Source organism: Onychomys torridus, chromosome 22 (genome assembly GCF_903995425.1).
Source record: "Onychomys torridus chromosome 22, mOncTor1.1, whole genome shotgun sequence".
Classification (NCBI taxonomy): Eukaryota; Metazoa; Chordata; class Mammalia; order Rodentia; family Cricetidae; genus Onychomys; species Onychomys torridus.
Genome location: NC_050464.1, coordinates 42,681,803 through 42,699,677, shown reverse-complemented (window position 1 = coordinate 42,699,677; position 17,875 = coordinate 42,681,803). Strand labels below are relative to the sequence as shown.

Below are 17,875 nucleotides of genomic sequence, written 5' to 3'. Positions count from 1 at the left end.
AATTTTTATTTAAAAAAAAAATCTAGTCATTAATGGTTGTGAATTGCGTTCCTGGGTCAATTTTGATCCTGAGTTTTCATAGATAGTTTCATAAGAATTCAGCTTTCCGGTGGCTTGTCTGATTTCTCATCTTTTCAGCTTTCTACCTGTTCTTTTTTCCATGTGGAGCACACAGCCATTTGTGCTCAGATAATGAAAGACAACCATGTTGAAAGCCATAATGAGTAACTAGTAATGTAAAGAACCAATGACACTTGCCACCAAGCCTGATGACTTGAGTTCAGTCCCTGTGACCAACATGTAGGAGAGAACTGACTCCCACAAGTTGTCCTTTGACCTCCACATGTGTGTATGTATCTTTCCCCCTTATATACAATATAATTAAAAGGCCTGTATGTTAAAAAAAATTTTTTTTAAAGTACCACAATGTCAGGTTTTACCTACATAGTCAAATTATTAAGAAATGCCATATTTAGCTGGGTGGTGGTTGTGCATACCTATATCTCCAGCTCAATTCGATTACTTTTCTTTTGCCTACCTGGGCTTAAACTTTGTCTTAAGCAATCCTCAGGTTCTTAAAAAGCTAGGAGGGTTGTTTGACTAGTCCTCTCTTGGTATGGACCTCAGTCAGCTAGGATAAAAGAGTCCTGAGTAGCCTGGCATTGCCTATACCTTGTGGTAAGTGAGTAGGTACCAGCCACTGATTCTGGGCCTGTCAGATTGTAGTTCATAGACAGGATGGAGGTATAAATAGGATCTTCTTGCATAGCAAGTGTGTGTGTGTGTGTGTGTGTGTGTGTGTGTGTGTGTGTGTGTGTGTTTCTCTATAAAGGATGAGACTTGAAGTTTGTTATTGATGATCAAATTTTTCTGCTTTTTAAGAAATATTGTTTCTAGGGCTAGAGAGATGGTTCAGTGGTTAAGAGCACTTGCTATTCTTTCAAAGGATCTAGGTTAAATTTCCAGCACCCTGTGGCTCACACACATTTTAACTCCAGTTCCTGGAGATCCAATGCCCTCTTCTGGCCTCATAGGCACTAAAGATGCAGGTAGTACCCATACATAAACGCAGTCAAGACACTCATATACACACAATAACTTTAAAAGAAGCAACATTTTCTTATTCAGGCTGACATGTTGGATCAGGAGGCAGCATTTATACAGATTCAGGAGGCAAAGACAATGGTGGAGGAGGACCTCCAAAGGAGGCTGGAAGAATTTGAAGGTGAACGGGAGCAGTTACAGAAAGTGGCAGATGCAGCAGCATCCCTGGAGCAACAATTGGAACAGGCAAGTAACTGCTGCTTCCTAGACCCTAGGCTCACAGAGATTTATTTGGATGTGGGCTTTGCCTGACATATATGTCTCTGTGCCATTCATGTGTGACCTGTGTGTGATCTCTGGCATCAGGCTATATTGGTAGTTCAGGTTTGTTTGGGGATGTCTGTTGAATATATTTGAAGGGTACTATCACACTGTTCTGTTGCCAGCCTGACCAGGTTTGCTTCTATTCATGTTCTTCTACTCTAAAATTTTACATAAAAAAGACTCTTCAATGAATCCATCAAAAGTATTTAAATCCTGAACATCAAAAATGTATAAATTCTTGTACCAGGGTGGAAGGCAGCATGTGAAGTTTATCACTTGTTTTCAGGTGAAGTTGACACTGTTCCAGCGAGACCAGCAGCTTGCAGCACTTCAGCAGGAGCACCTAGATGTGATAAAGCAGCTCACCGCCACGCAGGAGGCTCTACAGTCCAAGGGGCAGTCTCTTGATGACCTGCATACACGCTATGATGAGCTACAAGCAAAGCTGGAGGAGCTGCAGAGAGAGGCTGACTCCAGGGAGGACACAATTCACTTCCTGCAGAATGAGAAGATTGTTTTGGAAGTGGCTCTACACTCGGCCAGGAATGACAAGGAGGAACTTGACAGAGGAGCACAGCGTTTGGAAGAAGATACTGAGGAGACATCAGGACTATTGGAACAACTGAGACAAGAATTGGCTGTCAAGTCCAACCAGGTAACACTGTCTTAGCTGTTTTTGAAGGACCATAGATTGATTCTTTTCTGGCATGTGTTCTGTTACAAATGTGAGTGATCAATGGAAGAGTATTCTCAAGCAGATAACCAGTAGTTCTTATAACCCTTTCCTCCATTGGCCTCTGGGTGTGGAGGAACCAGGTACTGGGAGAACAAGTTTTGTGTGGAGCTTTTAAATGTTATCTGCCAAGAAAGCACCAGTTTTTGCTGCTGATGTCATGCTTTCAGTTGGAGGAGAAGCTGTAGTACACTTGGTTTTGCTTCCTCTTCCTACCTGTGGCAAGTTAGTCATGATGTGATATGTTCAGGGTGGGACAGATAGCTCATAGTAGGTTCTTTCTTTTAACACCAGTGTCCTGGTATATAAAAGCATGGCCCAGTGGGATGGCCATATATGGGGAACAGCAGTGTGCTAACAGTATGACCCTGCTAAATACATAGTAAAGAAAGATGATCAGGAAATGGAACTAGAGTCCGAATGATTATGCCTGAATATTCCACTCTGTAAGGACAAAGAATCAGGATCCTGGTCTGTTTCTCTTGGAGACATTAATTTAGAGGGAGTTGTAAGAGGGATCTCAACTGACACTGGACAGTATTTATCATGTTGAAATTTTACTGTATTGGATTATGATTTCCTTAAAGAATGATGGAACAGCATAATGGAGTGAGGTTCTTCTGCATGTTGGCTGGAGCTCTGAAGTCTATTTCCTGACTTGAGAGGTGGGGGTGTATTGACAGCCTTACAGGGAAACTGCTGTCTTTCAACCTCTCCCTTGCCCAGGTGCTGGCTGTCCCACCTGGCTGGTTAGAATGAACACATGTCCTCAAGGGTCTCTGAGAAAAAGCTATCCCTACAAGGCTCCAGGGTTTACTGACCTCAGTTTCCACCATCTAAGATGGTGATCACATGCAGTGTTCTTAACTGCTGTCAGGTGAGCATGATTTCACTGACACTTTAGAATGTAATAATTAAAAGAATGTTTTATGTCTGGGTATCTCTGCCATGTATCATGGAGATGTATCATGCAGAGTGCTATAAGGTAGGGTGTCTGGCTTGTTCAAAAGCATTTTTTATTGGGCTTGGGGTATGACTTAGTGGTAGAATACTTGCCTCATATGCATCAGGGTTCAGCCCTCAGAATCTTTTTTTTTTTTTTTTTCCTCTCACATGAAATAACAAAGCAGTAGAAGGCCTTTTGCTGTACCAGAGTAACCCTTCCAATATATCATGTATTCCTGAGTCCCTGGGGCTCTTTATGTGCAGATCTGTCTCAGTCTGGGGCCTGAGACAGCAATTTCTACAAGCTTCCGGATATTAGGGGTGGGCTGGTCTCTGGTATGCTTTAAGTCACAAGGATATGGGGTGTTGTAAATTGAGGTTCACTGGACTAGAACCTCACTCTATTCTTTTATGTACTGTCTGGCTGCTTTCCTGCTGCAAGACCAGAGCTGAGAAGCTGCAACAGACTGAGGCTCACAATTTCCTCTCTGGCTATTCCAGGAAGGGCTTACGACTATCTAATCGAGAGCATCGCATCCCCTGCCTCACCCTTTCTTTCACTCCTCTGCCCTTCACATTGTCTTTGTACTTTTCAGTGGCAAGGAGGGGATGCTGGTTATGCCTGAGCAGCCCTTGGGCTATCAGCATGTGTCTGATGGAAAGCCACTTTTTGTGCTCTGGCTAGTGCTGACTCTCTTTTTTCCTTTTTGGTTTTTCAAGACAGGGTTTCTGTAGATGTAACCATCTTGTTAAATAAGAAACACAGATCCAGTTGCACTTAAAAGCCAAGAAGTCAGAGCAAGAGCTGAAAACCTTACCCTTCACTGCTTCTGCTGTCTTTCCTCTCCGCAAGAGACCTACTTCTGTGTGTGTTTTCTTTTTATAGACTTTCTGTTCTGCTTTCTCATTGGTTGTAAACCCAGCCACATGACCTCCTCGTCACTGCCTGTCTGTACAGACCTCCAGGTCTTCTATGGTTGGTATTGAGATTAAAGGCATGTGTCTGCCATGCTGGCTGTGTCCTTGAACACACAGAGATCTACCTAGCTCTGCCTCCCAAGTGCTGGGATTAAAGGCGTGCACCACCACCACCACCACCACCCAGCCTCTGCTATGGCTTGCTCTGACCCCCAAGGCAACTTTATTAATATACAAATAAAATCACATTTTACAAATATAGTATCACCTCAGGTTTCTCTGTGCAGCCCTGGCTGTCCTGGATCTCGCTCTGTAGACCAGGCTGGCCTTGAACTCACAAAGATCTGCCTGCTCTGCCTCCCAAGTGCTGGGACTAAAGGCGTGCGCCACCACTGCCCGGCTTAGGAAATGCCCCTGGGTACAGACCTAGAACTGTCAGGCCACCCACCCTTGTGCAAACCTCTCCTGTAGGTGGAGCACTTGCAGCAAGAGACCGCCTCATTGAGAAAACAGGTGCAGAAGGTAAAGGAGCAGTTTGTTCAGCAAAAGGTAAGACATGGAAAACAAGTATCGGGCATATTGCTGAGGAGTCTGTTTGCCCCAGGGGAACAAAATCAGAAAGAGGGAAGCATCTAGGTCTTATTCTTTTTAAAGGCATTGTATTTGTTCTAAGTTGTCCCCCATTGCAGTCAGTGAGGCAGCATGATGTTTCTCCCCTGAGGTAGGGTCTATGATCCTCCAAGGCTGAATGTAATACCTACCAATGTAGTTCCTGTCAGGATACCCTGTCACTATCACTCCAAGATCTGTGTGTGTTACACGTTTTTGTTGTTGTTGTTTTGTCAGTGTGTGTTGGTAGAGTTTGCAGTATAAAGTGTGTGAAAAGCTTATGCCTTAACCCAACATTAAGAACAAATTTAGTGTGTACCCGAGCGGTCTGTGACACAGTTCTGTCTTGTGGAGCCCGGCTCCTGGTGGACAAATGGCTCTGAGCCCTTGCTCTGTAGCCCACAACAGTTGAATGTTTTGTTCTGTGAGAGGAAGGTCTTCCAGACCTCGTTTATAAGCTGTGTTTCAGTTTATTACAGAGATATGCAAAGGATTATCTTTCAGAATCCAAGCACCCCGGCCAAAGGGAGATTAGCCCTTGTGAGATAAAAGATACAAGGATTCCAGGAGGATAATGGGATGTTTCATACAATGTTCAGATTTGGGGGGGGGGGGGGTACATAGTTCGTAGTCACATCATGTGACAGAAATCCAGACATGCCATCATCATTGGTATTTGTCAATGAGTAGTGTCAGATTTTAACATGTATTGTTTTTTGTATAAAAAGCTGTGCCCTATGGCTAGAGGTGTACTTTAGTGGTTAGAATACTTGCCTCTAATTCTCTAAGCCTTGGATTCCATGCCTAGAACGTGGGTGAGGGAGGTTATACCTTGAATTGTTGGTAAACATTTTTATTTAAGCCAGCCTTATTCCCTGGGTAAGATGCTGACTGGCACTGGCTTATTACTTTTGTCTTGTCCTGAAGGTAATGGTAGAGGCCTACCGGCGAGATGCTACTTCCAAAGACCAACTCATTAGTGAGCTGAAAGCCACAAAAAAACGGCTGGACTCAGAGATGAAGGAACTGAGGCAGGAGCTAATAAAAGTGCATGGAGAGAAGAAGACTGTGGAAGTAGAACACTCACGACTGCAGAAGGAGATGTCCCTGGTTCACCAGCAGATGGCAGATCTTGAGGGGCATCTTCAGTCAGTGCAGAAAGAACGAGATGAAATGGAGACTCACCTGCAGGTGGGATATAATACATAAGTTCTTTTGAATTGTGAAGGTTCAGCCAATTGTGCTGAGGGCTTACTGTGTACAAGATGGAACAGGGAGCACTGGCCAAGAAAGGCTTTTAAAACAATCTAGAGACAAGGCCTTCCCAAAAGCTAATAATCAGATAAGTCCAGGTTATGATGCTATATGAAAGAAACAAAGAAGAGTGAGCATCTGAACATGCCACCTGTGACAGGGTCTTTGGAGCTAATTGTTGAGCCTTGAAGTCTGCAGGTTGGCAGCAGACAGAAAGGAGAGAGTGCTCTGCAGATAGCCTGAGTTTAGGCAGGGTGCAGTCACTGAGAGAATCAGGTAGCTGCCCATGCCCTTTGGACAGCCATACTGCCCCTGAGTCTTGCTGTTTTAATGAGTGTGGTGACTGGCTTGGTGATCAGACCAGGTAGGGTAAGGGATGACTTATGGGTAGAGATATCTGTCCCAAATAGGGAACACTTCCTGGGGTGAGGAATTTGGAGAGTTGATATGCAGGATGCTAGAACAAAAAAAGGCTCCATTTTACACATGACATGCTGAAAGTCTCTAAGAGGTCCAGGGCAAAATTCAGGTAGACAAGTGGCCAGCATGTTTATATAAAGATGGTATGTCCAGTGTTCATCCAGAAGCACCTTGCTTATTCCTTTCATGAGGTATTGTAGATGTAACTGGCTTGTTAAATAAGAAACACAGAACCAATTGCAGAATTAAAAACCATGAGGTCAGAGCAAGAGCAGAAAACCTTACCCTTCACTGCTTCTGCTGTTCTTCCTCTCCGCAAGAGAGCTACCTCTGTGTGTCCTATCTTTTTTTACAGGTTTTCTGTTCTGTTTTCTCATTGGTTGTAAACCCAGCCACATGACCTCCTCGTCACTGCCTGTTTGTACAGACCTCCAGGTCTTCTATGGTTGGTATTGAGATTAAAGGCGTGTGTCTGCCATGCTGGCTGTGTCCTTGAACACACAGAGATCTACCTAGCTCTGCCTCCCAAGTGCTGGGATTAAAGGCGTGCACCACTGCCGCCCAGTTTCTGCTCTGGCTTGCTCTGACCTCAAGGCAACTTTATTAACATATAAATAAAATCACATTTCAATACAAATAAAATATCACTATAAAGTATCAGGTAAGGTCTGGGCTAACCTGAGCTTGTCTTTCTTGCCCTGAAGGTATCAATGGTTTGGACACAGTGGCCAGAAATATTTTTAATGTATATAAGTATTTTGGATGCGTGTATATCTGTGTACCAAGTGCATGCCAACCATGGAAGCCAGAAGAGGGCATTGAAGCACTTAGAACTGGAGTTACAAATGATTATAAACTGCTATGTGGGTTCTGGGAATTAAACATGGGTCCTCTAGGACAGCAGCCAGTTAACGGGCTTATTATTAACTGTTGATTCATCTCTTCAACCCTGAGAAAAGCTTTTGACCTCTCTGAAGTATGGTTCATCAGTGACAAATATCTGAAGTAGGTGGCTTTTTACTTACTGGCTGTTCTTTGTTCTTTTTAAAGTCTTTGCAGTTTGACAAAGAGCAGATGGTAGCTCTTACTGAGGCCAATGAGACACTAAAGAAACAAATAGAAGAGCTGCAGCAAGAGGCCAAGAAGTAAGTCTGAGAAGCATTCACTTACCTGTGAGGGCACCAGTTCTGCAGAGAGCGGAACAGTCTGTACAGTCCTTGATGTTGCTGGGTTCCTTAGCAGATTCTTTTTGTACTCAGGCTTATGAAAAGGTAGCCTGGAGCACAGGTTCTCAAAATTCCAGCATGATTTGGCAGTTACTTTTTTCCTACATACCTGAGTTTATAAGTTGGCTTGCTCAAGCATCCTTTACAGAAGCACCCCCCTTTCCCAAGCTGGGGCTGAAACCCAGGACGTTGAGTATACTAAGCAGGTGCTCTACCAATGAGCTCCATCCCTATCCCTAAAATCTCCTTCTCCTTTTATATAATCTTCTTTTATATAATCACACACACACTGGTGTTAGTATCCTCACATTCCTGCTCTCTCACTAGGTTGACACTTTGATATCCATCCATCTTATCCTTTTATGCTCACATAAATCTAAAATATGACCCTTAACAGAAACTACTGATAAACATGAATACACATGCATGCAAACACCATTTTGGGCCATTTATTTATTTATTCATTCATTTATTCATATATTTACTTATTTTTGAGACAGAATAGCTGTTTTTTCTCTTATCTATCTATCTATCTATCTATTTATTTATATTATCAGCTTGATACAGTACAAATTCTTATCCTAATAGTGAAATGTTTGATTGAGCCTTGCCCAGTGATTGAGTAAAACCAAAACTTACTATAAGCCACAGTCATCCTAGGGTTTCCCCTGCTATGTAGCCTCCCTGGTTCTGTGGGTTGCAGTCTGATTGTTCTTTGCTTTATATCTAGTAACCATTTATGAGTGAGTACATACCATGTTTGTCCTTCTGGATTTGGGTTACCTCACTCAGGATGATATTTTCTAGTTCCATCCATTTGCCAGCAGATTTCATGCTGTCATTGTTTTTCTCTGCTGAGTAGTACTCCACTGTGTATATGCACCACATTTTCTTAATCCATTCTTCAGTTGACGGGCATCTAGGTTGTTTCCAGGTTCTAGTGATTACAAATAGTGCTGAAATAGCTGTTTTTTTGAGACAAATTTTTTTTTTTAAAGATTTATTTATTTATTATGAACACAGTGTTCTGTCTGCATGTATGCCTGGAGGCCAGAAGAGGGCACCACATCTCACTACAGATGGTTATTAGCCACTATGTGGTTGCTGGGAATTGAACTCAGGACCTCTGGGAGAATAGTCAGTGCTCTTAACCTCTGAGCCATCTCTCCAGCTCCCAATATTTCTCTTTATAACCTAGATTGACCTCAAACTTTTGATATTCCAGCTTCACCTTCTTTTTTGGGGGTTTTTTGTTTGTTTGTTTTGTTTTTGTTGTTTTTTGTTTGTTTGTTTGTTTTGTTTTTTGAGAGAGGGTTTCTCTGTGTAGCTTTGCGCCTTTCCTGGAATTCACTTGGTAGCCCAGTAGCCCAGGCTGGCCTCAAACTCACAGAGATCCGCCTGTCTCTGCCTCCGGAGTGCTGGGATTAAAGGCGTGCGCCACCACTGCCCGGCCCAGCTTCACCTTCTTAAATGCTGAGATTACAGCCTTTTGGGACCTCATTACTCCATGGTATATTCTATGCTGTTTGTGTTTTATCATCTAGTAGTATCTTCATAAATCTAATGAGAGTTTGCTTTTGACCTTCAGGAAGAATGTTGGGGATATTTTTTGGTTGGAGTGTGCTGTTTCCCTGCCCTCCTAAGATTATTCATTGTGTTTTGTTGAAAAAAAGATCTCACTGTGTAGCCCTAGCTGTCCTATGTCCAGCATAGCCTCTTGCTTGTAGCTATCTTCCTGCCTCAGCCTCTCAGATGCTGGCATTACAGGTGTATACCACCATACCCATCACAGAATCATTTTTAAGGGCAGGTCCTGAAGATGGTGGATGTGACTTAGTGGATTCACAATGCTTTTCTTGTCTCTCTAGCATGGACTCCTGATGGATAACTTGTCTCCTTCAGCAACCAAACTAGAACAAGAACACACTTGCCCAAGTTCTCCTGAGGGTCAGCCAGATTCTGGCAAGACAGAATAGGGTCCATTGCTCTGAGCCAGGTGTGGTGGTAGGCACATCTCTTGAGTATAAAGCCAGCCTGGTCTATAGAGCAAGTTCTAAGACAGCCAGGGCTACACAGAGAAACCCTGTCTCAAAAACAATAACAATAATAACAACAACAAAAAAGATACTATCCAGCCCTGGAGGGTGAACTACAGTGTGTGCCCTTGATGTTTCAGGCCAGGGAGCTGGCTGGTTGCACTGGAGGGTAACTCAGCTTTTTCACTCATGTCTCAGGGCCATCACAGAACAGAAGCAGAAGATGAAGCGGCTGGGCTCGGATCTGACCAGTGCCCAGAAGGAGATGAAGACTAAGCACAAGGCTTATGAGAATGCCGTGAGCATTCTTAGCCGCCGCCTGCAGGAGGCCCTGGCTACCAAGGAGGCCACAGATGCAGAGCTTAGCCAGCTCAGAGCTCAGAACACTGGTGGCAGCAGTGACCCTGTTCTACATGTAGGTAAACACATTTCTCCCTGTCAAAGTCCTTATGACTCTTTTGGCTTTGTTTGTTTTTGTTTATTTGTGGTCTTTTTTTTTTTTTTTAAGTTTTATTTATTATATATACAGTGTTCTGTTTGCGTGTATCCATGCAGGCCATCTCTCATTACAGGTGGTTGTGAGCCACCATGTTGTTGCTGGGAATTGACCTCTGGAAGAACAGCCAGTGCTCTTAACCTCTGAGCCATCTCTCCATCCCCTGTTTGTTTGTTTTTTGAGACAGGGTTTCTCCGTGTAATAGCCCTGGCTGTCCTGGAACTCGATTTGTAGACTAGGCTGGCCTTGAACTCACAGAGATCCACCTGCTTCTGCCTCTGGAGTGCTGAGATTAAAGGCATGTGCCACTATATCTGGCTAGAGTCCTTAAGATTCTTTTGAAAATAGGAAAAGTGCAGTCTGTCAACATTTTCTTGCTCTAAAATTCTTATGTCACTGAGAACACTGCCAGCCCTCCTCTACTTTTTAATTTTTAATTTTCATTTGGAGACAATCTAAGTTATCTTCAGGCTGGCCTTAAAATTTGTAGTTCTTCTTCTGCAGCTTACTAAGTAACTGGGAGCATAAGTAGGCAGCACTACATCTGGCATAGACAACATTTCTTTAACTGGTGACTTGGTCTGCCATTGAACTTTTAGTGACTTATATATATGTACTATCTCATGTGCCTTTGGAAAGCTTCCCTGACCTGTAGAAATTGGGCTCTTGGCTGAGGAGCAGAGGCATAACTTATTTCTGTCCTATAATCTTCTCTGTATAACCCTAGGACTCATGGGAAGAGGTACAGACAGACAGTATGGTGTGATATGCAGTGAGAGAGGAAGGTACAGGAGGTAATATCTGATAAAGTAGAAAAAAATAAAATAGAATTGCAGGAGGTACTAGGGGGACAAGCATGAGGCTGGGAGTTGAGTGGGAAGAGGGTCTGTTTGGCCTTGCTCACAGTAAATGTGGAAAGTGAGCCTTGTCACTTTCCTGCCTTTCATGTAGATAGTTGTACGTTAGGACCGTGAAGTTGGGAGCTCTGACAGGTAGACAGGTTGTATTTGCTGCAGTGGCTGAGAGGTGACAGAATGAGGGCAACAGATCAGTAAACCACACAGCTCTGATGGGGGCAACAGAGTATGTGTATCCAGGTCATCCAAATGTCACTTCATTAGGAAAGTTCTGTTCTCTAGGGTGTTTTTGTTTGTTTGTTTGTTTTTCACAGTCCATGGAGGCTTTTTATTAGTATGTTTTACATCTCTAGAAAAAGAATTCCAGGATTTTTCCTCCTGTGTGTTTTCATCTTTCTTCTTTATGGCCCATGATGCCAGCTGAGGTTGTCAGTACAATAAAGCCAAACTGACAGGATGGGAGCCGATTGTTCTGCCATTTTTCTAGGTCTTTGAGTTGCACATCAAATCTAGGGCTTATCATTCCACACTTGTTCAACCTGCCTGTGAGGTTCATGACAATTTTCCCAGCTCTGTGGTCATCAATGATTTCAAACTCACCAATGTAACCATGCTTCGTCATCACAGTTAGGAACCTAACGATGACTTTGGAGCAGGGCCTGATGAGGACCTGGCATTTGCCTCTCTTCTCAGCATTGTTGATGCTCTTAGAGAGCATCAGCGAGGACATTGATTCAGGTGCCAGCACGGAAAGAGGTGTGTGTGTGTGTGTGTGTGTGTGTGTGTGTGTGTGTGTGTGTGTACACATGTGTGCAGATGCCATGGGAGGCCAGGAGAGGGTGTTGGATTTCTTTTGTTTGTTTGTTTGTTTTTTTGGTTTTTTTGAGACAGGGTTTCTCTGTGTAGCTTTGCGCCTTTCCTGGATCTTGCTTGGTAGACCAGGCTGGTCTCGAACTCAAAAAGATCCGCCTGCCTGCCGAGTGCTGGAATTAAAGGTATGTGCCACCTTGCTAGGAATCAAGCTGTGGTCTTCTGAAAGAGTGAAAAGTACTCTTAAGCACTGAGCCATCTTTGCAGCTCCCTGTTTGTATGGTTTTTGTTCTTGATGTTTTAGAGTAATCCAGGCTGGCCCTGAACTCACTGTGTAGGTAAGGATTACTTTGTTTCTATTCCTCATACCTCCACCTCCCAAATACTTGGATTACAGATGTATAGTACAATGCCAAACTTGTGTTTTTCTTTTTGAAACAAGGTCTTTCCTTGTATCTTAAGCTGGTCTTAGACTTGATCTTCCAACCTTAGCCTCCCAAATTCTTAGATTATAGATGTATCATTATAAGTTAGAAGATTATATGGGTATGTGCTTATCCAGTTGAATAAGTAAATACTCTGTTATTTTATAAACTATTGAGTGGTGTCACCATGACCACTGTTTGTCATTTTAAATCTTTTGGATCACCTAGTAAAGGCAGCAAGGTGTGGAGTGCTCTGGGTTTTTTTGTTTGTTTGTTTGTTTGTTTTTTGTGTTTTTATTTTATTTTATTGTTTTGGTTTTCTTCATGACAGGGTTTCTCTGTGTAGTTTTGGTGCCTGTCCTGGATCTCACTCTGTAGACCAGGCTGGCCTCAAACTCACAGAGATCCGCCTGGCTCTGCCTCCTGAGTACTAGGATTAAAGGCATGTGCCACCACTGCCCTGCAAGTAGAGTGCTCTGGAGTTTAGAATCTGCAACTGAGGAAAAGAATATTCCCAGCAGCTTTAGCTGTGGTTTTGTTTATGGTAGGCTGGAGTAAGGAAATGACTTTGACTTACTGTATACCCTTTTATCTCAGTCATACACAAGAGTCAACAATAGAACCTGCAGCCAGGAATGATGGCTCTAATCTATAATCCCAGTATACAGGGGACTGAAGCAGGATGATCAGGATTTCAAGGCTAATCTTGGCTGTTGCAAGTTCTAGGCCAGCATGAGCTACACAAGACCTTATCACAAATAAACAAAAGAATAGAGCCTCCCGAGTTGGGTTTAGTGATGTAATCCCAACACTTGTGAGGCTGAGGGAATAGGTTCACTAGTTCAAAGCCAGTCTGGGCTTTTTAGTAAGGGAGGTTCTGTCTCAAAAACAAAACAAAACAACCGGGCTGGTTAAATGGTTCAGTGGATAAAGGCCCCTTTCACCATGCCTAATAACTTGAGTTTGATCCCTGGTCATATTGTAGAAGGAAAGACCTGACTCCCACAAGTTGTCCTCTGAGCTCTACATGCACACAAGGGCACCTACACACGTGCTTGCACACATGTACACACACAAAATAAATTAAAAATTTAATAAAAATTTTAAAACAACGACTACAAAATCTAGGCTGTAGTCAGTTATGTGTCCATGAAAGTTGCAGGAGAGAAGGGCCATTGAATAAACATGACTCCCATTTTGGCTCTCAGGAGAAGATTCGGGCTCTGGAGGTGGAACTGCAGAATGTTGGCCAAAGCAAGATATTGTTGGAGAAGGAGTTACAGGAGGTGATCACAATGACTAGCCAGGAACTGGAAGAGTCCCGGGAGAAGGTGCTGGAGCTGGAAGATGAGGTAACACCTGTATCTGCTGTATGCTCAGCCTTGCTCCTTGGCACTTGGTCACCTTGTGATTGTTGGTGGACCAGATTGTTGCCAGTACTCTAGGGAGGATGACAATAGTTACCACTTTACAGTTACAAAATGGCTACTGAGACTTACATTCTAAGGCAGGTTATGTCTAGCCTATAGCTTGTATGCCACATAAGTCCCAGGATAGTGATGAATCTGTCCTAACAGATTTATCATATTTCAGTGTCCAAAGGTTAGATAATCCTGTTCTTTTCCCATTTAAAATGCTTTGATTGTAAATAACAAACCCAAATTAAATTTGCCAAAGAACTGAAGACTCGGAAGCAGTTTATTGGCCATATTCAGGCAGTGTTATCACTGTCACTAAGGGCCTTGTCACCAGCCCGTCGTACCCCACTGCCTACCATGCTGCTACAGCAGGGTCTCCAGGAATATTACATAACTTTTAGGGATGGGTGTTTTATTCAGCCATCTCTATCCTGTCCTCAAATGGGTATGCTGAGATCAACCCAGCCCCATGCCCATTTGTGAGTGAGTAGCTTAGCAAGGCCCTTTGCAATATCTGTGAACCCCAAAGAGCAGTGTCTTCAGAGGTGATAAATCAAGGACAGTTTGTGCTTTAGTGTTAGCTCTTGTTAAAAACTGCTCAACTGTTAGTTGAGTGTAATAATTCCATCTAACAGAATATGATCTGTGTGTCTGGGGTGGGGGTGGTGTTGCTTTGGATATAGCCAGGCTGGCCTTGAACTGATCCTTATGGCTCTGCCTCCCAAGTACTGGGGTTATGGGCATGAATCACTACACCTGCCCAGAGCATGAAATTTTTACATGTACCTATATGTTTCAGCTTCAAGAATCCAGAGGCTTCAGAAGGAAGATAAAACGTCTTGAAGAGTCAAATAAGAAACTGGCTCTGGAGTTAGAACATGAGCGAGGGAAGGTCACCGGCCTCGGACAGTCTAATGCAGCTTTGCGGGAGCACAACAGTATATTAGAGACCGCACTAGCCAAGAGGGAAGCTGACCTGGTGCAGCTGAATCTCCAGGTGCTGAGACCTATCTGCCAGGAGCAGCATGAGAGTTATGTGGACCATACTTATGTCAGTGTCTCACCATACCGAGTCATAGCTACTTTCAGGGGACCACCACACCTGGCTCAGAGGCTCAGAGGAGCCTGGCCATGGCACAAACATGGATGTCTCAGCTATAAGAGCCTGTGGTCATTGTATCAAGTACATGAGTCCCTTTTACATAGTAGGCTCTTGGTGGGACAGGCCAAGCCCTGTGCAAAAGACACTTGATAAGTTCTGATATCGTTTAGAACTGGGATTTGAACCCCAACTTGGTGTCTTATTTTAGGTTCTGTTCTCAGCTCCTTAGGTTCTACAGTGCTTTAGAGGTAGCTGAACTTACATTATTTTGCTCTAGTTCCTACCACTCCTGTTCTTGCTGGGCTGCCTTGCTTGTATGATACATTTGTCTCTTTCTTTTTGGTTCTTAGCTATGTTCTTGAACACAGCCATGTGACACAATTTGTGAGATCAGACTTCAGCACTTAATTCATTTGTGAGGCAGGGATTATACATCTCGGCTATCCCTAAACACAGTAGGTAGCTAAGGATGACTTTAAATTTCTAATACTTCTGCCTTGTGTCATAGGATTATAGCCATACCAGTTGTTGTTTTATACATAAGTGCTGGGAATCAAATCCAGGGCTTTGTGCCTATTAGGCAAGCAGTCTACCAACCGAGCTACATCGCCAGCCCCAGAGAGGGGCTTCTAACCCATACCTTGTTTCCCTTCCTGTGATGTCATCACTATGTATACCATCGGTCTTAGGTTTTTATTGCTGTGAAGAGACACTATGACCATGGCAACTCTTATAAAGAAAACATTTAATTGAGGGTGGCTCACATATAGTTTCAGAGGTTCAGTTCATTATGATCATGAAGAGGGGAGCATGGCAGCGTGCAGGCAGACATGGTGCTGGAGTGGAGAGTGCTGTATCTTGCAGGCATTAGGAAGTTGACTGTCACACTGAAGGAAGCTTGAGAAAAAGAGACCTCAAAGCCCATCCCCACAGTGACACACTTCTTCCATCAAGGCCACACCTCCTAATAGTACTCCATTTGGGGGGGCATTTTCTTTCAAACCACCACACCATCCTACTGGGCTCCACATGATGGCTGACTGTAGAAGATCCCAAATTGTACTGCAGGTTGTATAGATGCTTGGGATTGATATCATTCCTTATTCATCCTTTCATAATGTGATATAGGTGCAGGCAGTTTTACAGCGCAAAGAGGAGGAGGATCGCCAGATGAAGCAACTTGTCCAAGCCTTACAAGCCTCATTGGAGAAAGAAAAGATGAAAGTAAACAGCATGAAGGAACAGGTATGTAGTCAGCTTCAAATTCATAGGGCCTTCCAGGATGTAGACTGTGGGGATACCATTTCCGTGTTGAGTTTGTTTCTAAGGACTGGGTTGTTATGACAGAGACTGCAGAGGACATTGTTTCTTTGTAGAAAATGGCATTAAGAGACTTTAACAATGAAGGACTGAGAAGGTCAGACTGAGGCACCCATATATATGCACATTAGTCTTTGCTAGGAAAAGAACTGTAGGATTTAAATAAACACACTTCCCATTTGTGCACACTCCTATAATCCCAGCATTTAGAAGACTGAGGCAAGAGGATCCTGACTTTAAAGCCAGCTTGAGCTCTATGTAGTGAATTTGAGGCTAGCCTAAGCTCTATGGCAAGACCTTGTCTAAAAACAGTCAAGAAATATGGCTGTATGTTGCCTTAAAGTATACAGACTTGTCTTTGTGACTGGCTCCTTTCCATATTCCAGTTTTGCTGATCTGTCAGGTAAATCACTGCAGCAGAGGCCTATGGTGGCTATTATACACTCCCCTGTTTTAGAATGTGAGCTGCCTACTAACACACCTGCCGGCACAGAGCAGATAATCGGGGCCACTGTTGTGTGGGTGTACAATCTGTAATTTATATACACAAACTTCTTTTTTCTTTTTATTCCCCCTGAGACAGGGTCTCTTGTAGCACAGGATGTCCTTGCACTTGCTGTGTAGCTGAGGATAACCTTGAACTTTTACTTTTTGTTGCTGTATTTTGAGACAGTCTCATGATGTAGCCCTGGCTGGCCTGACACTGGCTGTGTAGACCAGGCTGGACTCTATTTCAGAGATCCACATGCCTCTGCTTCCTGAATGCTGGGGTTAAAGGTGTGTACCATCATGCCTGGAAACTGTGAACTCATGATCTTCCCCCACCTTCAAAGTACTGTGTAGCATGAATCTTAAAGGTGCTTATTAATAAAATTAAACCTGAGGCCAGTTATTGGGGTGAATGCTGGAATATCAGAGAAGCAGAACAAGCCACAGCCACCTCACCTCGCCAGTTCCTCAGCTGATTCTGTTTCCTCAGACTGGAAGCTTCTGAGTCCTCATCCAAATGGATCTCAGCTGAATTGTGCTGCTCAAAGCCTAAAAGCTTAACCAGCTCTAGTTCCTGGTTTTCACGCCTTATATACCTTTCTGCTTTCTGCCCTCACTTCCTGGGATTAAAGTCGTGTGTCACCATGCCTGGCTGTTTCCAATGTGGCCTTGAACTCACAGAGATCCAGACAGATTTCTGCCTCTGGAATGCTAGGATTAAAGGTGTGTGTGCCACTATTTTCTAGCCTCTGTATCTAGTGGCTGTTCTGTTCTCTGACCCTAGATAAGTTTATTAGGGTGCACAATATCTTGGGGAACACAATACTACCACAGTACCAGGATTACAGGTATATGCCTCACTGCCCACCTGAGACAGTAAAAATAATTGTAACTTAAAAATTTTTTTTAATTATGTGTACATATGTACATGATGTGTGTGAGTCATGGTGTGTGTGAGTCATGGCACACATGTGGTGTCAGTTCTGTTTTCTCCTTTATCTGGGTTCCAGGGATTGAACTCAGATGGTCAGGCTTGTGTGACAAGCACCTTAGTGAGACACCTCACTGGCCCAATAAAAATTTTTTAAATAAAAATAATTTTAAAGCTGGCCTCAAACTCACAGAGATCCATCTGTTTCTGCCTCCTAAGTGCTGGGATTAAAGGCATGAGATACCACCACCCAGCTAGTTCTCATCTTAAAAGCAGTTATTTTCAAATGGAAACAATTTGAACAAAAAAAATCTGTGACACAATTTTAAGGCCCATTAAAATACAAGTATAGAGTAAATTGAATAACTAATGATGATACTGTTGATACCTTCTTTTTTTTTTTCTCTTTTGTAGTGAACCCTAGGCCTCTAAAGTGCTAGGCAATAACTCTACCACTCAGCCAGATACCAGCTGTAGTTATTTCTCTAACTGATATTGCTAAATTATTAGAAAAGAAA

General features: G+C 43.3%; 2 protein-coding genes and 1 long non-coding RNA gene across 5 annotated transcripts in view; 1 reads left to right on the top strand and 2 right to left on the bottom strand.

The window, feature by feature from the left end:
- Golga3 (golgin A3) overlaps window positions 1-17,875 on the top strand; it is a 47,339-nt gene that overhangs the window by 23,905 nt on the left and 5,559 nt on the right. For all 3 annotated transcript variants that reach the window (XM_036171771.1, XM_036171769.1, XM_036171770.1), the window contains exons 10-18: window positions 1,129-1,290; window positions 1,655-2,023; window positions 4,436-4,513; window positions 5,501-5,764; window positions 7,298-7,392; window positions 9,708-9,924; window positions 13,306-13,449; window positions 14,315-14,512; window positions 15,746-15,862. In XM_036171771.1, the coding sequence (XP_036027664.1) occupies window positions 1,129-1,290; window positions 1,655-2,023; window positions 4,436-4,513; window positions 5,501-5,764; window positions 7,298-7,392; window positions 9,708-9,924; window positions 13,306-13,449; window positions 14,315-14,512; window positions 15,746-15,862 (1,644 nt within the window). The remainder of the gene's footprint in view (window positions 1-1,128; window positions 1,291-1,654; window positions 2,024-4,435; window positions 4,514-5,500; window positions 5,765-7,297; window positions 7,393-9,707; window positions 9,925-13,305; window positions 13,450-14,314; window positions 14,513-15,745; window positions 15,863-17,875) is intronic.
- Window positions 878-8,258, bottom strand: LOC118572278. The gene is made up of 3 exons (XR_004943483.1): window positions 8,229-8,258; window positions 5,661-5,758; window positions 878-1,864 (listed from the first exon to the last, which is right to left on the bottom strand). It is a non-coding gene; the product is annotated as an uncharacterized LOC118572278 (long non-coding RNA).
- Window positions 11,076-11,614, bottom strand: LOC118572277 (40S ribosomal protein S15a-like). Its single transcript, XM_036171775.1, has one exon. It carries the CDS (start codon window positions 11,590-11,592, stop codon window positions 11,251-11,253), a length of 342 nt encoding a protein of 113 aa, XP_036027668.1. The 5' UTR covers window positions 11,593-11,614; the 3' UTR covers window positions 11,076-11,250.

Bases quoted from the DNA above. Each gene is read 5' to 3' on its own strand.
- LOC118572277 (XM_036171775.1), bottom strand. From the start codon at position 11,592: ATGTCCTCGCTGATGCTCTCTAAGAGCATCAACAATGCTGAGAAGAGA.